This window comes from Patella vulgata, chromosome 2 (genome assembly GCF_932274485.2).
Source record: "Patella vulgata chromosome 2, xgPatVulg1.2, whole genome shotgun sequence".
Taxonomy (NCBI): domain Eukaryota; kingdom Metazoa; phylum Mollusca; class Gastropoda; family Patellidae; genus Patella; species Patella vulgata.
The window spans coordinates 42,449,790-42,473,913 of record NC_065880.2 but is presented as its reverse complement, the minus strand read 5'-3'; the positions used below and the strand labels follow the sequence as shown (position 1 = coordinate 42,473,913).

At 33.1% G+C, this 24,124-nt stretch overlaps 1 protein-coding gene across 6 annotated transcripts in view; it reads left to right on the top strand.

Moving 5' to 3' along the window:
* Window positions 1-24,124, top strand: part of LOC126811388 (diacylglycerol kinase zeta) — a 300,069-nt gene that overhangs the window by 266,116 nt on the left and 9,829 nt on the right. For 4 of the 6 annotated variants that reach the window (XR_008786262.1, XM_050536971.2, XM_050536970.2 and 1 more), the window contains 17 exons: window positions 86-211; window positions 481-513; window positions 1,596-1,748; window positions 2,649-2,893; window positions 3,441-3,615; window positions 3,970-4,040; window positions 6,598-6,746; window positions 7,568-7,623; window positions 7,763-7,825; window positions 11,083-11,156; window positions 11,672-11,780; window positions 14,974-15,173; window positions 16,308-16,429; window positions 18,560-18,639; window positions 19,275-19,344; window positions 19,872-20,145; window positions 21,514-21,597. Coding sequence is in view for 5 of the 6 variants with exons in the window: in XM_050536971.2 (XP_050392928.1) it covers window positions 86-211; window positions 481-513; window positions 1,596-1,748; window positions 2,649-2,893; window positions 3,441-3,615; window positions 3,970-4,040; window positions 6,598-6,746; window positions 7,568-7,623; window positions 7,763-7,825; window positions 11,083-11,156; window positions 11,672-11,780; window positions 14,974-15,173; window positions 16,308-16,429; window positions 18,560-18,639; window positions 19,275-19,344; window positions 19,872-20,145; window positions 21,514-21,597 (2,084 nt within the window). In the remaining variant the exon portion in view is untranslated. The remainder of the gene's footprint in view (window positions 1-85; window positions 212-480; window positions 514-1,595; window positions 1,749-2,648; window positions 2,894-3,440; window positions 3,616-3,969; window positions 4,041-6,597; window positions 6,747-7,567; window positions 7,624-7,762; window positions 7,826-11,082; window positions 11,157-11,671; window positions 11,781-14,973; window positions 15,174-16,307; window positions 16,430-18,559; window positions 18,640-19,274; window positions 19,345-19,871; window positions 20,146-21,513; window positions 21,598-24,124) is intronic. The other 2 variants (XM_050536966.2, XM_050536967.2) reach the window with 2 other exon arrangements.

Here is a 24,124-nt window from a genome sequence, read left to right as displayed (position 1 = left end):
TTTGTTTTAATTAAAAAACCTAATTCCATTCTTTTCTGATCCAATTTTTTTCTCTGTATTGATCAATCTACTGTAATTATTTCAGAAAAATTTACGTTGTAAACCATCATTCCGTGAAGCTGGTGTTAGGAACTATCGAGAACAAACGTTCATGAGACACCATTGGGTTCATCGGCGACGTCAAGAGGGGAAATGTAAACAGTGTTCAAAGGTGAACATAAAAATATATGAATATTAATCCTTGATATTTTCTCAAAATGATATAGATAATTTGATATGAAAGATCTGAATCCATCTGAATACCAAAGAAATTTTAAAAAATGTTACATTTCACAGAAATGGAAAACAAGCTGTGTGAAAATAAAGATTTTTCATTGAATCTATGCTTGGACCTTGTACTATTAGTCTCAAAATAACCACAGTATTATAACTGATCATCTGAATGCATTCTTCATTTACAAATCTAACCTTTCTTTACAGTCTTTCCAACAACGTTTTGCTTTTCAGAGCAAGGTAGGATATCAACATAAACTTTACTTGTAAACTAGAAACATCCTAGCCACAAAGGATAAATTAAAAGATGGAGATTGGATGTCTCCTGGTAGCAACCTTACAAATAAAGAAAGTTAATAAACAGTTGCATCTTTCTGTAACTTGGGGGTGGATGGCCGAATGGTTAGCGCATTTGCGTTGTATCATTCATAAGGTCTGTCATTGAGTTAACTTTTGTGGTCTTGATTCCCCGGTTGTACGTGACAAGGAGTAGGGTCGCCAGTTCAACTTCGTGGGCTTTCTCCCGGTCCTCCAGTTTCCTCCCTGCTAAAAGACCCCTATGTATAAGCGAATTATTGAAATAAAATTGAACCTTATTTTGTCCCAAAATGACCTAGTTTGTGTCCAGTGTAACTTGGGGTAAAATCTGGTCGAAAAAAAACAGGGGTCTTTTTCTTAAAAACTTTTTAAGGATAGTACGGTATATGAAAAAGATTTTCCGAAATGGTTTCCCCTTTTCACTGGTGCAGGATGGAGGACCTGACAAGGACAGTGTCTAGTCTTGTGGATTGGATGAAAAACTGTCCTGTTGACACATTTGAGTGCAGAAAAATGAACCCTTGATAGTTGGAATTTGATATATTAGAGTAGGTCGTAGCACCGCTTTCGGGGCAATATTACCCCTCATAACACACTGTATGGTGTATGCCTGTCTTCATTAGACCAGTATGTATAGAACATTTGGCCATTAAACCCCATTTCATATAGTATTGGAAACACTCATTTCAAACAATGTATAGTTGTTTGAATGGGATGAAAAACCAAAGTCCTGTGTACACATTGGAGTGCACGTAAAAGAACCCTTAACAGTTGGAATTCAATATAAAGGTAGGACATAGCCCCGCTGTCCAGGCAAAATTTCCATCATAGCACACTTCATGGCATGTGTCCATCTACATTGCCCAGTCATGTCAGAAAAGTAGGATGTTAAAGCCCCTTTTATTTCATTTCTGCTTTATGAAAGGATCAGTCTGCGAGTAATTAATGAGATTAAGGCGGGGGAACATCAACCTCACTGTTGACATTAATATTAATTATTGTAGGATATAATAGCCATAAGCTGTTCTTGGTGTAAAGCAGCTCATCATAACAAGACAACATGCTTTATGATGCAACAGATTGAAGAACAATGTACACTCGGAATACATGCTGGCATAATCATTCCACCATCTTGGATTATCAAACTTCCAAAAAAAGTATGTACAATATATTTTTTATTAACTTTTAAGGAAAATTTGTAAACATTTTTAAACATGAGTGATTTTATGGGGAAACCAGTTAGTGGAATTGAATTCATTACAATATTTTTGTTTAAGATTTTTTAGTTGATTTTCTGTTGCATCAATTGATCTTTCAGATTTTGTCATTAGTCAATTCAGATTTCTTAATCGTATTTTTTACATGAAATGTTTCAGTTTTTTATTTTTAAAATCTTGTTGAAATCTTGTTAGTGGTACAAGGCGTTTATTGATTGTAGCTCAGAACACTGTGTTAAAATATCTGAAGTATTGAAGTATGATTTTAAGTACAATTATAGTCATCCATGCAGAAACAATTAAAGTACCTCTTTAACTCGGTGAAAGGACTAGAAGGACGGCCTAACAACCATAATTAAACACACAACGTTATGAAAGCAGAATTTGTAAAAGATTTGAACTATAAACATACTTGGTTTTTCTTATAACATTTCCTTTTTAATGTAATTTAAAAATATGTTGGTGGTATGATTTCATCCAAGTATGGAAACGTGAAAATGAGTTGTCCTGATTTTATTCAGTTCAGTCAATGATCTGGAAACATTATTTTTAAATGTATATTTGTTCTTTGATGATGAAATTTTTGTGGTAGAAATTCAAAATCTGATGATATTTGTTTTGATTATAAACTCACAATTTATTTTGATGATTGGGAAACAATTTTTCTGCTAATAATTACTTTCAGTGTTATTTCGATTTCAAATATTGAATTCACTCCATTACTGAATTACTTTCTGACTAAACTGTGAGTATAACATGTATTTCTTTAAGCCAATCTACTTGGTTGAAGTCAGTGGAATTATCTTACATCATACAATGTCTGAATATTAATATTTTCAGGGGTCTTTCAAATCTTCAATACGTGCCAGTAAAAAGCGGAAAGCGTCATTAAAGAAACGACGGAGTAGAGATGATGCCAAACCATTTATTATTAAACCCATTCCTTCACCATTATTAAAACCTCTTCTTGTTTTCATCAATCCCAAATCTGGGGGAAACCAAGGAGCAAAACTCATGCATAAATTCTGTTGGTTGTTAAACCCTCGACAAGTGTTCGATTTAGCTCAGGGTGGACCACGATTTGGGTTAGTATGCATTTTTATTAGCTAAATTTTAGCATCTTGATACAGATATATTGAGTTGAATATAAGGCATTTGATCTAGATATCTTAACCGATTTGGTGAAGAATTACAGTGCTGATTTTGTGGCTATAGCCAGCCCCTTGGAAAATTTCCCATTTTAAAATGGACATGGTTTATTTTTATGTCATGCCTCCTCTAGTTATTAGGGGTACAGCATGTGGAGCTGATTGTTCAGATGGTTAGTAGAAACAAAGTTAGTTAAGAGACACATGCCATAGATCACTTGAGAGTTGATATTTGTGAATAAAAAGGATAGGCTAGAGACTTGCTGTCATGTCAAAATACTACTCCATGGCCATATATTGATTTTCATACTACCAGTATATTCTTTTGCATTAATTTATGAAATTTATACATTCACCTAAGAAGAGTACCTATTAAATTTATACCACTGACATTGATTTATATATTAGTTGATCTGGCACAATCAGACGTTGTAGATTAATCATATTAAATATCAATTAAAATGAATCTCTTCTCATATTGTAGATTGGAGTTGTATAAGAAAGTGCCTAATTTACGTATTTTAGCCTGTGGTGGTGATGGTACAGTAGGATGGATCTTATCAACGATAGATGCCCTCAACATCTCTCCTCCTCCCCCAGTTGCTGTAGTACCTATAGGTACTGGCAATGATCTGGGAAGGACACTCAATTGGGGTGGTGTAAGTGTTCATTTTGTTTGGACTTTTGTTTAACAATGAGATCAAAGTTCTTAATTTACTGTCAGGTCTTGCATTGGGAAAAAAAATTAATTAAATTTTGTTTCTGTTTTGACTGTCTTTGGAAAAGAAATCCCTTAGCCATATTGTCAAATTATTATTCACGAAGAAGGGGTAAGAATAAGAATATAAATTAGCTTCTTTTCTTAACTCAGACGTGATGATCTCTGGAGACAATGTTTTGATCAAATTAAGGAATGAATAATGAAGTTGAATTCTTTTGAGAGCAGCCAATATGTCATATTTTTTGTTTGATTTGATTATAAAGATATATGTAAATATGTTTGTGTTTTCTAGGGCTATACAGATGAACCTATTTCTAAAATATTATGCAATGTAGAGGAGGGGCAAGTTGTGCAGTTAGATAGGTAATTAGAAAATTGAGACCATATCTTAGAATTATTAAGTTTTCAATATTACTTTAATTTGCAAAATATACTGATTATAATTTGGTAACCCACAATAAAAAATTATTTATGATTTGAACAAACAACTAAAGGTATTTTAGAAAGCTATTACCATAGCACGGTAACATTGTGTAATAGATATTTCATGTTTTAATTTAAAGATACATTATTCAAGAGCTAAATTTGCCTATTGCAGGTCTTTCCTTAGACCTTAAATGTTATATAAATTATTAATAAGACTTTTATTAACATGACAAGACCATAATCAACTATTGGTGCCATCAAATGCTTGAGATTTTAACTAGATTAAAATGGTTCGGCCATTTAATGATTTAATTTAAAAATGGAGAAGTGAGGCTAAGACTCCAATACATCAGTTCTATGGTTACAATAATAGACAATCAGTGCACACATCTTGTCATCATGAGGGAAGCATAAGCATAATTTGTAATTTCTGTACTTTATACATTATACATTCTCTAGTGGACCTACCATTAGATTGGTTTTATTGTCAACTCATCATAACACCTTTGATAAAAACCAATTGTTTATGGTATGATGGTTTGGGGTTAAATTAGTAGTATTACACCTTTTCGGATCAACTTGATTAATTTATTACACTTTGCCAAACTAATAAACAATATACAGCACTTTTATTGTATGCTACGCATTTTAGCTGTGTATATAATTATCTATTTAACAGCTTCAAGATAAACACAGTTAACATTAATTATATTATTGGCCATTGTGGGATTTTGTATTTTTGCATTGTTCTTCGAACTCAAGGGACTATTGTTCAAACCTTGTGTAGGTGTTTATTAGGTCAATGCCTTGATGGAAATCGAAGATGAGCATTTTCTGCTTAGGGTAAGCAGAGGTAAGCAATTTGATTGGTAGTTGCTTTGGGACACAGTAACTTTACTTCCGGTCAAGTGAGAGTGATCAAACTTGGTGTATAGTTTCATTACATCAATACCTTGACTAAGTTCGATAATAAACATTTTCTGCTCAGGGTAAGCAGAGCGATAAGCAATTTGATTGATCGAGACTTTGGAACACAATAACTCTCCTTCTACGGTAATTGAGCAACAATGTTCACACTTGGTGTAGGTTTTTTTTAGGTGAATGCCTTGATGGAGTTTGATGATGAACGTGGTCTGCTTACAGTAAGCAGAGATAAGCAATTTGATTGTTTGATGCTTTGGGACACGATAACTTTAGTTCTAATAAGTGAGAGTGATGAAACTTGGTGTATAGTTTCATCACATTAATAACTTGACTAAGTTCTATAATGAATATTTTCTGCTCAGGGTAAGCAGAGCGATAAGCAATTTGATTGGTCGAGACCTTGAAACACAATAACTCTCCTAATTGAGGTAGAAAGTTCAAACTTGGTGTAGGCGTTCATTAGTTAAATGCCTAGATGGAGCTCGATGATGAACGTGGTCTGCTTACAGTAAGCAGAGATAAGCAGTTTGATTGGTTGATGCTTTTGGGCACGATAACTTTGATTATAATTAAGTGAGAGCTATGAAAATCCAAGTATAGAATCATTATATCATTACCTTGACCAAGTTTGATGATAATTTTCTGCTTAGGCTACGGAGCGATAAGCAATTTGATTGGTCAAGACTTTGGAACATAACTCTGCTTTTAATTGAGGTAGAATGTTTAAACTTGATGTTCATGAATGTCTTGACTAGTTCAATGATTAACATTTCCCGCTAAAGCTAATTAGCAGAGCTAAGCAATTTCTTTGACTTTGATTCTGTCTGATAGAGAGTGATGAAACTTAGTGTATTATAGTTTATAATCAGTTTGATTGTCGATACTTTTTAAAAAGATAAACTTGCAATTAATTAATATGTGTCGTCTATTTATTTCGGGATTTCGGCAGGGGACATCAGCCTCACTGTTAGCTTGTTTACCATATTTTTGGGGATGTATGTTGATACTTTTTTCTGTTTAAGTCAAGCCTTCATCTATACTCTGCATCGACTTATTTGTGGATGAAGGTAAAAATAAATTGTGTCCAGAACAAATATTTCTAAGACACTCTTGCTCTACTGCCTGATACCTAAATTGTTTCAATGGCATTTAGTAATTGAACTGGAATATACAGGTCCCAATTCTATGGAATACAATTACTGCTTATTACTGAGCAACGTTTCGACTCAGCTTCTCTAGTCGTTATAAAGCAGTGCATCGCTCAGTAAAAAGCAGTAATTGTATTCCATAGAATTGGGACCTGTATATGTCGGATATCTCTCTTTATTTCAGAACGTAATCCCCAATTTAAAATATAATCATAGAGTTTTGAAAATGCCATCAAAATACAGTGTTTTTCTTCCAACATTGTCCAAGAGAAAACCCTCACTTTTCCCACTGAATGTAGATGAGACAACGCTTTAATATTTTATTATTATTTTAGTATATTTTGTGATAAGAAAACACTTTACTAATATTCTCAATTGTAGTTTTGGAAATCAGAATTTTGATCTCATCAATTTATTTCTAGATGGAACTTAGAAGTTCAACCAAGTACCACAACAGCAGAAGTAGAAACAGAAGAAGGTTTAATGGATACATTACCTCTTAATGTCTTTAATAATTATTTCTCTCTTGGAGCAGATGCTCATGTAGCCTTAGAATTTCATGAATCAAGAGGTGAGTTACTGAAATTCTCTTTATATTGGTTTACCAATAGTTCTGATGGCCACGTGCAGTTGTAGAAAGAACTAACATAGATTGTCTTCCACAGATTATACGAAATCGTTAAAGCCACTGATTGTATTTGATGGATTTGGAATCCATTGCAAACTACAATAATTCGAAAGTTGAATCCCAAAGAGGTATATCAAAATGGTTCATTTCTGTTCAGTATTTACAAATATATGATGAATTGAAAATCTGTCAACATTCAGAATTCTTTGCAGATTATATAAACAATCAAGCCCCACTGATAATTATTAGGTAAATTCATTTGATGGGTATCTTATTAATCCATTTGAATCCACATTAGGAGATTATCTACGATATATGGGTTGTTTCCTTAATTAAATGTTATAGATGCATTATGCAAGAGCTAAATCTGCCTGTTGCAGGTCTTTTTTTCTGGCTTAAAATGTTATATAGATATAAATTATTATTTAAACATTTTTTCACTTAACAAATTTCAATATATTCATTTTTCATGATCTATTTTAAAACTATTATTGCAAGAACAACCAGCTTTTTATCTACATATTTAATAATGCATCTTTAAATAGTCAAATTGAGTAAATTATAGCGTGAATTAAGCCATGAAAAATTATATATTGTCTGTAAACTGCAAATGACTTTCAGCAGCTTTAGTAAACTGATGTCTAATTACATGTACCATAATTATAAATGAACATAGATATAAACCATGACAAATATATAGTTATAATAAAAGTTGAGATCTTTAAGATATTTAGATGTTAATACATATCATTCAACTGTTTCAGAGGCAAATCCAGAGAAATTTAATAGCAGATTTAGGAACAAAATGTTCTATGCAGGGGTAAGATATTTATTTTTTAATAAATAATGGTATTATATTATAAATTACAAATCTCTAAACTTAAGAATCTAGGAAAATAGTTTGATTATAATTCACATTTTATTGAATAAATTTTGATTATTTTACATTTAAATTATAGGCTGGTGGGAGAGATTTGTTAAAGCGAAGCTGGAAGGGTTTTGCTGATCATATCAAACTTGTCGTAAGTCTTTATTTTAATGCAGGGATCTTAATCGGCTTGAAGTTCAGTCAAGCCGATTGGTAAAACAATGAACCAGCCACTGTGGTATCATAAATCAATCTACTTTTGCCTAAATTACAACGGGTTAATTATTACTTGTTACAACAGTCATGCCTTAGTGAGAATCGGCCATGTGGTTCATGATCCGAGTAGCCTAATTAGCACATTTAACGATCATTTTGATAATCCGGTAAAAAAACCAAAGCAAGCTTGTTCAGTAAGCTGTTTTAGTAAAAAATAACCCACGTGGTGAAAGAAGATGATCTCGGCTTGGTTTGCCAATTAAGCGTCTTCCACGCTCCGTATGAATATAACTGGGTCTGGATCTATACTTTGATGGATTCACTGACCAATTGTTAGTTAAATTCATTGCATATAATCCCCTGATAGAACACTGAATACACCGAGAAACAGTCATTAATAATATAGAATCTCCAATGCCGAATTCCAATGACATGTGACATATTATTAGTTGGAATTAGGTCAATAAACCAGTTAAGATTTTTTTTATTTTGTACATATTCTTACAAAGGCTTAATTTTTAAAATATTGTCGTTTTTATACGCCCACATTTTCATGTGGACGTGCATTGTCGTCGTCTCTGTCCGGACGTCCACAATTGTTTGCGAACACTCTACAGGTCACAATTTTTATCCGATTTCAATGAAACATGAAATACAGGTTTTTCAACCTAAGATCTTGGTTCCTTTCGATATTGGCATGTATCGGACCGTAACGTCATGGATTATGGCCCCTGATTGTACGAAAAATCGCATTTTTAGCCTGTGAACACTGTAGAGGTCACAATTTCTATCCGATTTGGTTTAAACTTGAAATGTATGTTTAAAACCAACAGATCACGGTTCCTTTCGATATTTGCAGGTATCGGACCATAACTTCCGGAATTATGGCCCCTGATTCACGAAAAATTACGTTTTTACCTTGTGGACCCTATAGAGGTCACAATTTTTATCCAATTTAAAAAAAAGTTTGAATATATCACCGTTACACCCTAAGGATGGTTGAGTTTGAAATTCATAACAATCGGACCGAAACTGGCGGATAAAATGACCGCCCCTCGTTCATAAATAATGTCAAAATATTGTGTATCAGGGTTGTGGACCCTCTGGAGGTCACAATTTTCATCTGATTTTGATGAAACTTGAAATGCTTGTTTATAACCCAAATATCTTGGTTCTTGTCGATATTCACGCATATCGGACCATAACTTCCTGAATTATGGCCCGATTGGACCCTATAGAGATCACAATTTTTATTGAATTTAAAAATCCAACCTTGTGGGTTTTCTCAGGGTCCTCCGGTTTCCTCCCACTGCTAAAAGACCCCTACACGCAAGCGAATTATTGAAATAAAATTAAACCATATGTTGGTCCTGAAATGACCTAGTTTTTGTCGAGTGGACGTTAAACCCCATTTCTCTCTCTCTCTCTCTCTCTCTCTCCCTCCAATTTGAAAAAACATTCCTTATTTTGTCTGAGTTTAAATTTCATGAAAATTGGACCAAAACTGCCGGACAAAATGGCCGCCCTTCGTACCCAAATAGTATAAACATCTGGTAAATCAATGTTGTGGACCCTCTGGAGGTCACAATTTTCATCTGATTTTGATGAAACTTGAAATGCATGTTTATAACCCAAATATCTTGGTTCCTGTCGATTTTCGTACATATTTAATCGTAACTTCCTGAATTATGGCCCCTGATTGCACGAAAAACCGTGTTTTTAGCTTGTGGTCACAATTATTATCTGATTTAAAACAAAACGTTGGAATATATCACCGTTACACCGTAATGTTTGTTGAGTTCGAATTTCGTGAAATCCGACTAAAACTGCCGGACAAAATGGTCGCCCCTCGTACGCAAGTAGTGTAAACATCTGGTAAATCAATGTTGTGGACCCTCTAGAGGTCACAATATTGATCTGATTTCGATGAAACTTGAAATACATGTTTATAACCCAAAGATATTGGTTCCTTTTGATATTCGCACATATCAGATCGTAACTCCCTGAATTATGGCCCTTGATTGAACAAAAAATCATGATTTTAGCTTGTGGTCCCTGTAGAGGTCACAATTTTTATCCGATTTAAAAAAAATGTGTGAAAATATCACCATTACAGTTACACACTAAGATCTTGGTTTCTTTTGATAATTGCAGATACCTGAACTGAACTTCCTGGATTACGGCCCCTGATTGTTCAAAAAATCGCATTTTTAGCTTGCGGATTCTCTAGAGGTCACAATTTTTTTCCAATTTTAAAAAACATTCAAATACATCACCATTCCACCATAATTTCGGGAATATGGAAATGAAACTGCCTGACAAAATGGCCACTGTTTGTATGCAAATTGTGTAGAAGTGGGTAATATGAAGGTTGTGTACGCTCTATCTACAGGTCACAATTTTTATCCGATTTTGATAAACTTAAAACAGATCTTTATATCCCAAAGATCTCAGTCCCTTTTGATATTTGCACATTTCAGGACATAACTTTCTTGATTATTGCAACTGATTGTACTAAAAATCACGTTTGTTTTTAGCTTGTTCTCTATCCATCTCAGGTAAAATGTGGGCGTATCCTGCCTGGCAGCCGCTGTTTAAAGAAGGCTACGAGTGTACATCAGAATCGTACAGAATTTTAATTATGGCTGTCACTGTCACATGACAATTGTGCCGTTTGTCTTTCATCGACGAATGAATAAAAACTTTTGCTAGTTTTAGATCATCGATTTATAAAATGCAAACGTTTCATCGAATAAACGAAGACAGTAATTTATTCTGGAATATTACTGACGTAAATTAAATATGGAAAATTTTCAAAAGTGTACCTGTCGTTATTTTTGTGGCAATAACATACATTAAAATACGACATTCTCCATAACAAATTACCAAGAATTATTTTTGATGAAGTCTAGTTATATTAAAGGGAATGTAAAGCTTACAGTTAACCCATTTCCTACGGGTCCTCATTTGACCCAATTCTGGCCGGTTCATTTCAAAATGGATTAAGAACCCTGTTGTAATGTCTTATGATTGTATACAAAAAAACATTAGAGTGAATCTACCTATTCTATAGTTCATATTGATGCTTAAAAAAAAATTAAGTTCAGAACTTCTCTTAACATTATAGTTTGAAAAAAATTATCGAATGAAATATATATTAATAAAATATGCATTGTTACTTTGGAAATATTTCAGTGTGATGGGGTTGATTTAACTCAGAAAATACAAGATATGAAATTACATTGCCTTTTAATTCTTAACATTCCAAGGTATAAATTATACTACATTTGCATTGTATATTATAAAGACCCCCCCCCCCCCCCCAAAAAAAAAAAAGAAAAGAAAATCATCATCATTACTCATTGGTTTGCATGAAATATGTATAAAGAATCTATATTTGATACCGATATATATAAACATACAATTGTAAACTATATCAGCAAAATTCATTTCTTTGATCATAAATTAAATTAAATTAAATGGGTTCTTGCACAATTTATTTCACCCTAAAAACCACATACGCAGGTCACAATTCTATTGAATCCAATTACTGTTTTATTACTGAGCGACTTTTCAACCAGGCTTCTCTAGTCTTTATAAAAAACACCACTAGAGAAGCCAAGTCGAAACATAGTTCAGTAATAAAACATGAATATCACATGAATCCAAATTTGTCAGCATGTGACATCCATTTAATATTACATAAGTACTGTGATATTCTGTTATTCTTAATACAAGTTATTTTCTAATTATTCTTCATATTCTTGTCTTTGTGTTCCAATAGATATGCTAGTGGTACTCTTCCATGGGGAAATCCTAATGCTGTAGGATTTGAACATCAACGACATGATGATGGATTTTTAGAGATTATTGGATTTACATACTCGTCATTGGTAAGTTAGTCTTTCATTGTCAAAATGATATTAATATACTTCAAAATGGAGCCTTGGAGGTCTTGAATTTCACGTCAGAATCTTTCTAGGAGTTTACATAGAGGTAATAATTTCTATCTGATTTAAAAAACCGTTACAATATATCACCGTTACACTCTAAGGATGGTTGAGTTTGAATTTTTTTTTTTTTTTGTAAACAGTATTTTATTTCATTTGAAATTGGAGAACAGGCTGGGAAAATGAGACCAAAACTGCCAGACAAAATGGCCGCCCCTTGTACGCAAATAGTGTAAACATCTGGTATATCAAAGTTGTTAACCCTCTAGCTAGAGGCCACAATTTTGATTCGATTTTGATGAAACTTGAAATGCAAGTTTATAACCCAAAGATCTTGGTCCCTTTCATTATTCGCACAGATCTGATCGTAACTTCCTGAATTATGGTCTCTGATTGTACACAAAATCGCGTTTTTAGCTTGTGGTCCCTCTAGAGGTCACAATTATTATTCGATTTAAAAAAAAAAACGTATCACCATTACACTGTAATGTTTGTTGAGTTCGAATTTCGTGAAAATCAGGCCGTACAAAATGGATGCCCCATTGTATGCAAATAGTGTAAACATCTGGTAAATCAATGTTGTGGACCCTCTAGAGGTCACAATTTTGATCCGATTTCGCTGAAACTTAAAATACATGTTTATAACCCAAAGATATTGGTTTCTTTCGATATTCGCGCATATCGGATCGTAACTTCCTGAATTATGGCCCATGATTGTACAAAAAATTACGTTTTTAGCTTGTAGTCCCTGTAGAGGTCACAATTTTTATCCGATTTAAAAAAAATAACATGTGAATATATCACCATTACACGCTAAGATCTTGGTTCCTTTTGATAATCGCGGATACCCGAACTTAACTTCCTGGATTATGGCCCGATTGTTCAAAAAATCGCATTTTTAGCTTGCAGATTCTTTAGAGGTCACAATTTTTTTCCGATTTTAAAAACATCACCATTCCACCATAATGAAGGTTGAATTCGTATTTCGGGAAAATTGAAATGAAATTTCCCGACAAAATGGCCGCTCTTTGTATGCAAATTGTGTAGAAGTGTGTAATATGATGGTTGTGGACCCTCTAGAGGTCACAATTTTTATCTGATTTTGATGAAACTTAAAACATATCTTTATATCCCAAAGATCTCTGTCCCTTTTGATAATTGCACATTTTAGGCCATAACTTTCTGGATTATTGCCACTGATTGTACAAAAAATCATGTTTGTTTTTAGCTTGTTCTCTATCCATCTCTTGCAAAATGTGGGCGTATCCTACCTGGCAGCCGCTGGTTTACAGAGGGGTGAACTTCATGGAAGTATGTTATGAAACTGAGAAAAACAAGATAAGCAAAACAAATTTTAATTAAAAGAACAATCATTTGGTCATTTGGAAGTGAAGTTTTGTAACGATATGAGCACTAAAAGTGCATGAAAACACAGAGGGAAATTGAAATGGAATTTCATCCAAAAGACATGGGTGTTTAAGTATCGTCAGTTCAAGGTCTTAGTGTGTGCCACCCAGTAAAAGCAGCTTAAATAAAGTGGATCAGTGTCCCAGGAATCACAAAACATCAGTAACATGTGCTGCCACCACGTGCCTGAATAACTGCAGCCACTCTTCTTGGCATACCCCTAACCAGGTTCCTTAATTGTTCCATCCGTATCTGCTGCCACTCCTCATGAAGAGCTGGGTTCATATCAGGAGACATTGCTGGCCATGGAATTCGTGTCACAGCATTTTTTGCCAGATGTTGGTTTACAGCACGTGAACGATGGGGTTGTGCATTGTCGTCCATGAACAAGGGTCTTGTGGCAAGTCTGTGGTCATCAAAATGATCAATAATTACAGGATCCAGAACCTCCTGAATTGAGCGAGTGCCTGTGAGTGAACCTTGTATAGTCACCAAATCCAGTCTACAGTCGTAGGAGAAGACTCCCCAAACCATTACGGATCCCCCGCCAAATAGTACTCTTGGCAAAATGTTCCTGGGGGCAAGACGTGTATTCCTAGTCCTCCATACACGGGCTCTCCCATCAACAGCATGTAGGAGGAAATGACTTTCGTCGCTCTAGTGTATTCTCCTCCATGATCTTACGCTGACGCTTGTGGTGATTTGTGAGCTGTGGATGCCCGATGACCCTTCTGGCTCTTCAGCTTTGAGACAGTTTCTCAGTCTGTTTGCTCAAGCGTTGATGAGGTAACCAGTCCTGTTTCAGAAGGGTGCTGGAACCAAAAGGCTGGCGTCTTAACATGCCGTAACAGAACTCTATCCTCCTGGGGCATGGTCCTGGGAAGGTCCTTTACATCATTTGTTTGCGCATGTTTCCTCACCAGACGGCTTATTACGGTGTACTGAATCTGAGTTCTTCTTGCAATTTCCTTGTAAGAAAGTCCTGCCCGATGAAGTCCAATGATCTGCCATCTCAATGCATCAGAAATTCTCCTACATGCCATTGTCAATCAGAAGTGCAAAAAAGTGATAATGAAGTCAATACCGATCCTTAAATACCCAATGCTTGTGGTTGATCGAAACTTTGGTGTGTGCAACACATGGGTGCATGTCGTTGCGTTCGTGAGAGACATTTTCCAATAAGTAACACCTTATTTTATCACAAATATACCACTATTTGATTTGCCATCATGAGGATTGAAATTTGGTTTCAACATATACCAATAATTCAGCTTTTATTTGGGGGGTGCTTAACTTTTTTTACTGTGTATAGATGTCCACGAAAATTTAGATAAAATTCTTGATGAACTGGTCTCGCAACAAGAATGTCCTGTGTTTGAATCAAAAGAGAATCTTTTGGATTTTTTAAATCAGGTTCCCACTTGCTGGTTGTGTTGAGTTGTTTTGATGGCACATGTAGATTTTGGTCCACCGTTCACACATTGGCTTGCTCATAAAAGAACCCATGGCAAAGTATAAACAGAAAAACCACTCTGTCAGGGTAAACAAAAACTATCATCTCGTACATTGCATATGTAGCGATACAACATTGAACCCGATTATATTCCATTATACTTTGATAAAGGATCCCTATCTTTGTTAGCCACGATGGTGCAGAAAAGTAGGGCGTTAAACCGCATTTCATTTGACGAAGGATCCACTATGTTTTAGTTTCTTGGTGTTTTTGTAGGCTGCGTTATATGTTGGAGGTCATGGTGAAAGATTAATGCAGTGTCGTGAGGTCAAACTAACAACATACAAATCCATGCCTATGCAAGTAGACGGAGAACCATGTAAATTACGACCATCATTGATTCGGATCAGTTTCCGAAACCAAGCCAACATGGTGATGAAACCAAAGAGAAGGGGCTCCATGCCCATTGCAAATGAGTAAGTATTAACTCTGTTATAGAATTGATAGTATTGCGTTTCACGAATTAAAATTTTAATGCAGATCTTTCTCTGATGTTGTAATAAATGATTTGCATACATACATACATACTTTTCTACATAATTTTATTTTGGCTGTCACTGTATTCATTGTTATTCGTTTTGCTAAGGGAGGGGAAGCAACTCCATGTTATAACCCTGTTGTTCTTTATTAAAGTAAAAAAGGAATATATTTAACTGAAGTCGGGTAAGTGAGTGTGCCTCACTATTTCTTCTGCAGAAACTGTTTATATATCACCTTGATTTGTAGATATTTTGATATGCTTGATGACTGAGCTAACACAATTGTATTTTTTTAAATTAATTTTTAACAAAAATAATAAGAATATTTACTAGATAAAGATCACTTTAAAGCGGATTGTTTTCAAGAATTTAGGGATATTTTTGTACTTCATAAACTCGAGATTTTTTTTTTATTTGTTGAAATATATTTTGAGTAGGAGTGTAAGAGTTGTAGGTTTTTCATGAATCTTAGTCGAATCCTTTTACTATCAATCCTACTATACTTGCATTTTTGAAGCATTTTTGTTGTATTTCAGTTTCAAAACACAATACGCCTTGCTTTTTTTATGAAATCACTAGATTATCATTTTAAGTTTGAACTGACTTTCTTTCTTTATCTCCCAGTCAACTTAAATTCCATTGTCTTTCAATTAACACATTTTGATACATCAATTTCATGAAGAAATTCATTGTCCAGATTGATTATTAGTAGGATTGTATTCATTTATCAGTTAGTCAATAGAGAAAGAGAAAATCTAGGAAAAATAATAATTTGTAGAGAGTTTATGTCAGCCATATAGAAATGTTTTCTCGTTAAACTGAATGTTTTTTTTTATTAGCTGAAATAAATATAAAAATTAGCTCTATAGAAAAATCGGAAATTACTAATTGGAGTTGGACCAAATAATTCAGCATTTTATAAATAAGCATATAATGTACACTAGTTATCTAAATATAAACATAATCATATATTTATATTCTCTCGGCATGCAACATTATATCATATAATTAACAGCCCTTTATTTCAGCTACAGATGGGGGTTAAGATTGACTGTATCAACCCAGCTTTAGTCCTGATTTTGCTTTTTTCAGTCGCCCTTCCGTTCCGGAACGATTACGAATCCAAGTGAGTCGTATCAGCATGACCGATTATGAGGTGTTACATTATGATAAAGACAAATTGAGAGAAGCTTGTAAGTTTGTTTGAGTGCATGACTCCTAATGCAGCTTGTGAGCATAGCATGCTGGTACATATAGGAATCGTAGTTAGACTTGGTATTATGGGAGACATTCTGTACTTAGGTGGTAGAAAATTAATCTTGTATCAAACCTATATCATTCTTTTAGCTAACTAACTCTTCTTATAGCGCTGGTATTAAACAGTTCACCCATAGGTCTTCATTTTATTGAAATTTAAATTTTTCATTAATTTGATAATTTAAAATATTCATTCGATGTCCAAGAACGAAAAAAAAAAAAAAAGAATCTTCCTTTTTCACAGATGCACATACTTTTTTTTTTTTTCTTTTAAAATAAATGATCAAAATCACGTCATTAATTGCACATGGTCATAATTTTGCATGGTTTGAAATTATTAGAGACAATCAAACTAACATCACAACAAAATGGTTCACCGACACTCACTTAAATGATAGTAGTTCATGTCAAGTAGCGTTTTAGATTAGATTGAAACAGCACCATTCACTATACTAGCTTAAATAATTTAACACGCACTATATTTTGAAATAGCTTTAAGTTAACAATAACTAACAAAGAATTTACAAAATAACTGTATCTTAGTGCTTTGGGGAGAAAAGGGTCCCAGGTTAATTTAAAATCAGAAACTATGTTTTAAATCTTGAAATATATTGTGGATAAATATACAGTACCCTACCCATGGGTTTCCTTTCCTGGATTTATGTAGTGTAGAAAACAAAACAAATGATTGCCTTAGTTTCCCCCATTTTGATCCTAATTTGTTTTAAACCTGAAACATTGAATATATATTTCCTAAAATGACACATCCTTGTATGATAATAAATAACACAATTTAGGGAATGAAGTTTTCCCTTATTCATAGAACCTGTATAAACCCTTAAACATTCATGAGTGAGCATTGATCTTTGAGAATGAATATTTCACCTTTGGATTGAATCTTTTACCTTGAGAAATGACCGTTTTCTCTGTGTCTTGCTATATCTATTGGGTTAAAACACAGTATTTGTGACAAAAGTCTCTCATCAGGGTGAACACATAATTGCCTTGCAATTCTAAGTATCAACAGTTCAATATTTTGGTCATTAAAATATATGTACTGTTTTTGCTTCAGCAGCTGTTGCAAATGTGAAACTTTTTAAGTATGGGTCACTTTATGGTTACGGACACTAAGTGAAAACAATCGACTTCAAATTCAAATGAATAAAATATTTTAGATTTTAAAATTGCACATGCATTGAAAATTATAATATTACTGAAGATCACATTTTTATTGTAAGGTTTCAGTGTTTTTCAAGCACATATCCACTGTGATTCTGAAAATTTGAGAGAAACACATGTTTAGGTAATTTGGTCATAACTGGATCCCTTAATACACTGTCTATTTGTATAACTTAACTACCAAAATTTATTATAGGAAATATTCCATAAGCATGTGTTTATATCCTTTCTAAAAAAGTCACAGAAAATATATTAATTTGGTTTCAAAATAGAGTTTATTGAAGTGAGACAGCATATCACAAAAAAAATGTCTATTTTTGAGACATGTTTATTGCTGTAACTCAACAATGAAGATATATATTGACTTGAAATTTGCTGGTCATTAGGAGAGGTCATTATTACAAATGTTGAATAAAAGAAATAGTCTGTAAATTCTGGAAATTGTTTCCAAACTGTATATATAACATCAAAAAATGGAAAAATACTGTGTTTTAGCCGATTGGGTTTGGAAGGTAATAATCTGTTTTTCTAATTTCAATTAACTAGATTAAATTATGTAATGGATTATTGATCTATTCTTTTAAAACTTTTGCAATTGAAATTAGATATTGCCACTTTGAATACTTAATATCATGATTTGAATAAAAACACGTTGAAACTAAATGAACTACTAAGTTAGTTTGATTCAAAAACTTTAATAAGAGATCATTTGTGTTCACTGATTCAAGTATGAAATTTAAAGTAATTGAATTAATTGTTAACGATAACAGTCAATATCTTAAAAAGTGTAAATTAGAAAAAAATTAGAATGATTAAGACAAGAATTAAAATTGAGTATGTGAAGAATAAACATACATGTATGTATAACTGTATATCTATGTAAACAGCTATTCCATTGGGTATAATTGTTGTTGAGAATAATGCTGATCTGGAGCAAGTAAGAGGACAAATCGACAAGATTCAGGAGGTAAGAATGTCTATCTTTTGTTTTTGTATTTATTTTGCTGATGTCCCTGGAAGCAAAGTCTTTACTACAAGAGTAATTAGAACAGTTTGCTTTAATTTACATGCTTCTGAATATGCTTGGAATAATTAACATGTATCTAGAAAGGATGTAGAAAATATACATGCTTGGGTTAATAGACATGATTTTGAATATGCTTGGAATAATGGACATGATTTTGAATATGCTTGGAATAATGGATATATTTCTGGAATAATGAACCTGCTTTCTTGACTTACTTTGAGTGTCGGGGGAACTGATAAATCCTCAGGTTTCCTTCCCATGCAAAAGACCCCTACGAGCAAATTAAACCATGTTAGTCCCAAAATGACAGTTTGTGTTGATGAATGTTAGTTAAACTCCATTGCTCTTTTTTTCTCTTGACATACTTTGATATGATTCTAATGTGTTTAGAATAATGGACATGCATCTGGACTTGTTTGGAATAATTGATATACTTGAGAAAAGACATTATCTTCCAAATATTTCATCAAATGAACAGGTTTTCTGTATGGTTATAAAATAATTAAAATACATCTACAGGTAGTTCAAACATATTGAATATTGTTACTAAGAATGAATTGCTTTCATTTAAATAGAGTCTACTAAATGGTGGTGAATCTGGTAATGATAATCAGGTGTTGTCTCCTAAATGGTGCTTTCTTGATTGTAAGTACATATAGTATTGTCATTATTTTCTTAAAGAAATGATTATTGGAATTTCGAAGAATTAATCCACAATTCGATGTTTGCTTTTGGATATTTATGCATAGATATAAGCTTGGTAATGCTATTGATACTCCAGATTTCTAAATTGATCTGCCAGTGGTCTTATTTTTCAATTTGTATAATAGAGCAGTCCGACCATTGAGCAAACGGGACAATAGTAAAAAATCTTCTTTCAGGTGTATTAAATATCCATTGATTTCAACACTTTCATTTCTTGAATTACTGTACCTCATTAATTTGGGTCAAAAATAAATTTTATTGTATTTTATCTTTAGTTTGTTTTGTTGTATATTTTATGGCTATAGATAAAGCTAGTGTTAAGACAACTAAGCAAAAAAATTAAACTAAAATAAGTGTACTCAAGAATTCATTTGTGTAGTACATATCCCATCACTAATCAAGTATTTAACGCATCAGATCAACTCAATTCAATACTTTATTTTGACCTAATTTTGTTTTGTATTTAGCCACAACAGCAGAGCGATTTTTTCGGATAGACAAAGCCCAGGAACATTTACATTATATCACCGATATATCTTCTGAAGATCTCTACATTCTTGACCCTGACCTGGTCACAAGTTCAAAATCATCAGTTGTGAAGGTTGAAAATGGTCATTCATTGCCAACCAATGTTAAAATAGGTGAAACTTACCAACCAGACCAAGAACACGAAAATGGAAATTTAATTTTTCGTTTTTCATTACCAGTGACACCACCAAAATCTCCAAGTTGTACCACAAGGTAAATTCTGGCAGTCATTAGTTTTCATCAGTTATTTGACAATATTTTCTTAAATTTTGCAAAGCACACTTGCTGATTGTCCTGTCTTGATCCTTAAATAACATTCAGCTATGCAGCCTATTCTGTCTTCAGTAGGCACCTATTATATATGCTATATTCTTCATTTATTGAAGAATCTTGCTCTCTATGCGATTTATTTATATGGAAATGCAATGTGTTGACTTGATTATATCTCTTGTGGCTGTATGTTTTAGTAGTAAGCATAACTTTCCATTGCTTAGCAATTCTAGTGTCTTTATTGAGGCAGTATTGTTCAGAAAGTAACAGCAGTTTTCAGAAACTAAATCCTCAAAATTCAAAATGGAAGAAATTCGGACTAGTGCTGAAAATTCAAATAATCAAATCAACACATTGTTTCAAGAACTGCCCTTGCTCTCCACACTAGGGCCGAAACGATTTACCGGTGGACCTGTGTGTACCATAAAAACGATGAACGATACATTTTCAAATAACACACTTTTATGGAATAACAACGATACATTTTATAAGAAAATCAATAGCCGCAAATTATTTCAATTTGAGGTTCATGGTATATTTCACATTGTATCGCAATATTTATTCAATAAATTAGTTGGTAGAACTTATCTATCAGTTGAGTGTAAAGAAAACGTGTCCCTGCTGTCAAGACTTCATATCATTTCAAAAACTAACCTACTAATCTCGTGCAAAATATGCCCCAGAAACTTGATAAGACAATATATTCCATTGGACAAAATACTGTAAGCCATCAATTTTACACCAATTAAATCGCATTTGACAATCATTTCGTCTTTTGTGATTCCTGTGGCCTTTACAAAAAGTGTTAAAATATTTATTTAACTTTCAGCGTTATTTTTCTTTTGACTATTATTACACATAGGCATAGTCTGTTCCCCAATCCAAATTCAGATTTAATGAATTTCAAAGTGAAAGCGTGTATCATGATGCACCCATATTGGTGGGCTAGGACATGATACTGTATCATATCGTGGCACAGCGTATCGTTTCAGCTCTAATCCAAACTAACATAGTAATAACAAGATTTACCCAATATGTCAATGTTCCATGTTCTAACTAGGTACCAATTTTATCGTTAATGTCTTTATCAAGGACAGCCATAGTTTATGAATATATTTTGAAAAATCTTTACTTGTATACTGTTAAATGTTTATGTTTGTATATATAAATTGTACACACAAAGTATTTATTATTTTTGTTGAATATTTTACACCACGATAAAAATAGTGATATATTTTATTATTTATTTCATTTCTTATGAAAATTATAATCATTTTATGATTTGCATTGAATTTTTCATTTCACTCATAGCTTTCCCGGTATTCTACCTATACATCGAAATTTTGAAAGTTCAGAAAATCTTCTTGTTCCGACTCAACCCGGCTCCAATAACAGGTTTATTAACCTTACTAAACTGTTATATTATAAACCTAATAAATCATGTATGTTCAAATATGAAAAGATGTGACAGAAGAAAAAATACTGGGGAACATGATAAAAAAAAACAATCTTTAAGTCAGTCTGGGATGTGCACTGAAAGTAGAAATGAAATGAGTTTTAATGTTGACATAAACAATAAGATTTTTGGCACTGACCTTGATGTAGATAACACGTATATGATGTATATTATACATTTCTTCTCATAATTGAACTTACCGTTTAGCTGCCCCTTTTACCCAAAACTTACAGGTGTTTGCTGGTGTTGATATTTTGGTGTTAGTATATAAATCATTTCGTTGTAATTTTCTATTTTGTTTACTTTTCATTTTTCTTAATTATTTTTTATCTTAGTTCTTTTCTTTTCTTTTAATTATCTATTATCTTTTAATTCTATATTTTCACATTTGAATATGTTGGTTTATTGTTGTCACCCATTCTGTCAATCCTTTGCATCGGTGTGGGTTTATTTTATGATGCAGCCCATTGCATATGTTGTGTTGCTATACAACTCATTTGAGTTAATTAATTATACATTTGAAATAATCTTAATTGCTGTTATATTCCATGCTGGCTTATCCTCAATGCTTTCTATATATATCCTTCTTACTTCATATTTAGGCCAAATAAATTTAATTTTTAGTTTTTCAGGATTTTGATAAATGTGATCGCTATTTTATTTTAAATTTCAAAACTTAAAAATTTGGACCTAAGTAAAAACTTTTTTTTTTATATGCCCACATTGAAATGTGATCATATATTGTCATCACCCCTATCTATCAGCCAGTCGGACGCTCTAGAGGCTAAAATTATACTTGATTGAAATTATGCGCAGTATTTATGTTCATGAGACAAAGAATCTTATTGATGATCAACAATTTCAGAGTTGTTGCCCTTGATCAAGCTAAAAAATCTTAGTCTTAGTTGACCGTCTGGTTGATTTGAAATTTATACACAGTGCTTATATGTGGATGAGATTTCTGATAACTGGAACACATAGTTATCTGATACTGGTACATGTACATGCCTTGTAATTGTATATGCTTGATAAATGTTAGCACTATAAGCCACTCAAATTTTAATTATTTCCAATAATTACTTGTACTTGTAGACGCTCTAGTTAGTGTATTGTAAATATTCCCATTACCTACAAAAGATTATTTATGCAACAACCTTGTGGACTCCATGGACAACTTGGCTGCTGTGGGCGTACATTTCATTGCCTGGCAACCTATCTGTAACTTTTATTTCGACAAATAAGAAGCAAAAATTGTTACGGCCACCCCAAAAAAACAAAAAAAATCAAATTTGATTGGCCTTGTAAGATGGTTATTGTACTAAGTTTTGAATACATGAATTCTTCATTGGTTTGTGATGACCCTGTAAGCTTTATTGTAGAATAGATGTCACATAGTTGAACATCCAGTTACATAAATAATACACTAATAATCTCTTCACTAAATGACATCTCAAATCCAAATTTTTCTTGAGCTGTGTATTATAGTCACATTATCTGATATCCACTGTATTGACAGCACAACTGTGGTTGTCCATTTTAGTGATATTTTGACAGATTTTAATGTCATAGTTGATTTTATATTTGAATATGTTTGTACAACCTTTACAGTTGTTCGGTTCGAACGTAAAAGATTACTTGGCAGTTGGAATTCGATATAAGAGTAGGCCGTAATGCCGCTGTCCGGGCAAAATTTCCCTCATAGTACACTGTATGGCATATGCCCGTCTTCATTAGCCCAGTGAGAGCAGAACAGTAAACCCCATTTCATTTCATTTTCATTTGCATAAAATAAAAATATTAAAAAAACTAGATCTCTGATGCAGCTATGACGAGTTTTAAAAACTTTGAAAAATGAATATTTGACTACTTATACCAATTGAATTTGTTAAAAGAGATCCAGAATTTTTAGTTAATGTATTACTCAGCAGATATTTGAAAATGACAACCTTATTTGCATGTCAATTAAATCCTATTATGTACTAAAATGTTCACCTTCATAAGTAAATTGGTCTGAAACGATGAAAAATATAGTTTTTATACGCCTACATTTTCATGTGGACGTATATTGTCGTCACAATTCTTGAAATATAGGTTTATCTCCCTAAGATCTCGGTTCCTTTCGATATTGGTATGTATTGGTTCGTAACTTCATGGATTATGGCCCCTGTTGTACGAAAAATCACGTTTTTAGCTTGTGGACCCTATAGAGGTCACAATTTTTATCTGATTTGAAAAACCGTTACAATATATCACCGTTTCAATAGAACCATAACTGACGGACAAAATGGCCGTCCCTTGTACTCAAATAGCGTAAAAATATGATATATCAAGGTTTTGGACTATCTAGAGGTCACAATTTTCTTCTGATTTTGATGAAACTTGAAATGTAAGTTTGTAACCCAAAGATCTTGGTTCCTTTTTATATTCGCGCATATCGGATTGTAACTTTCTGAATTATGGCCCCTG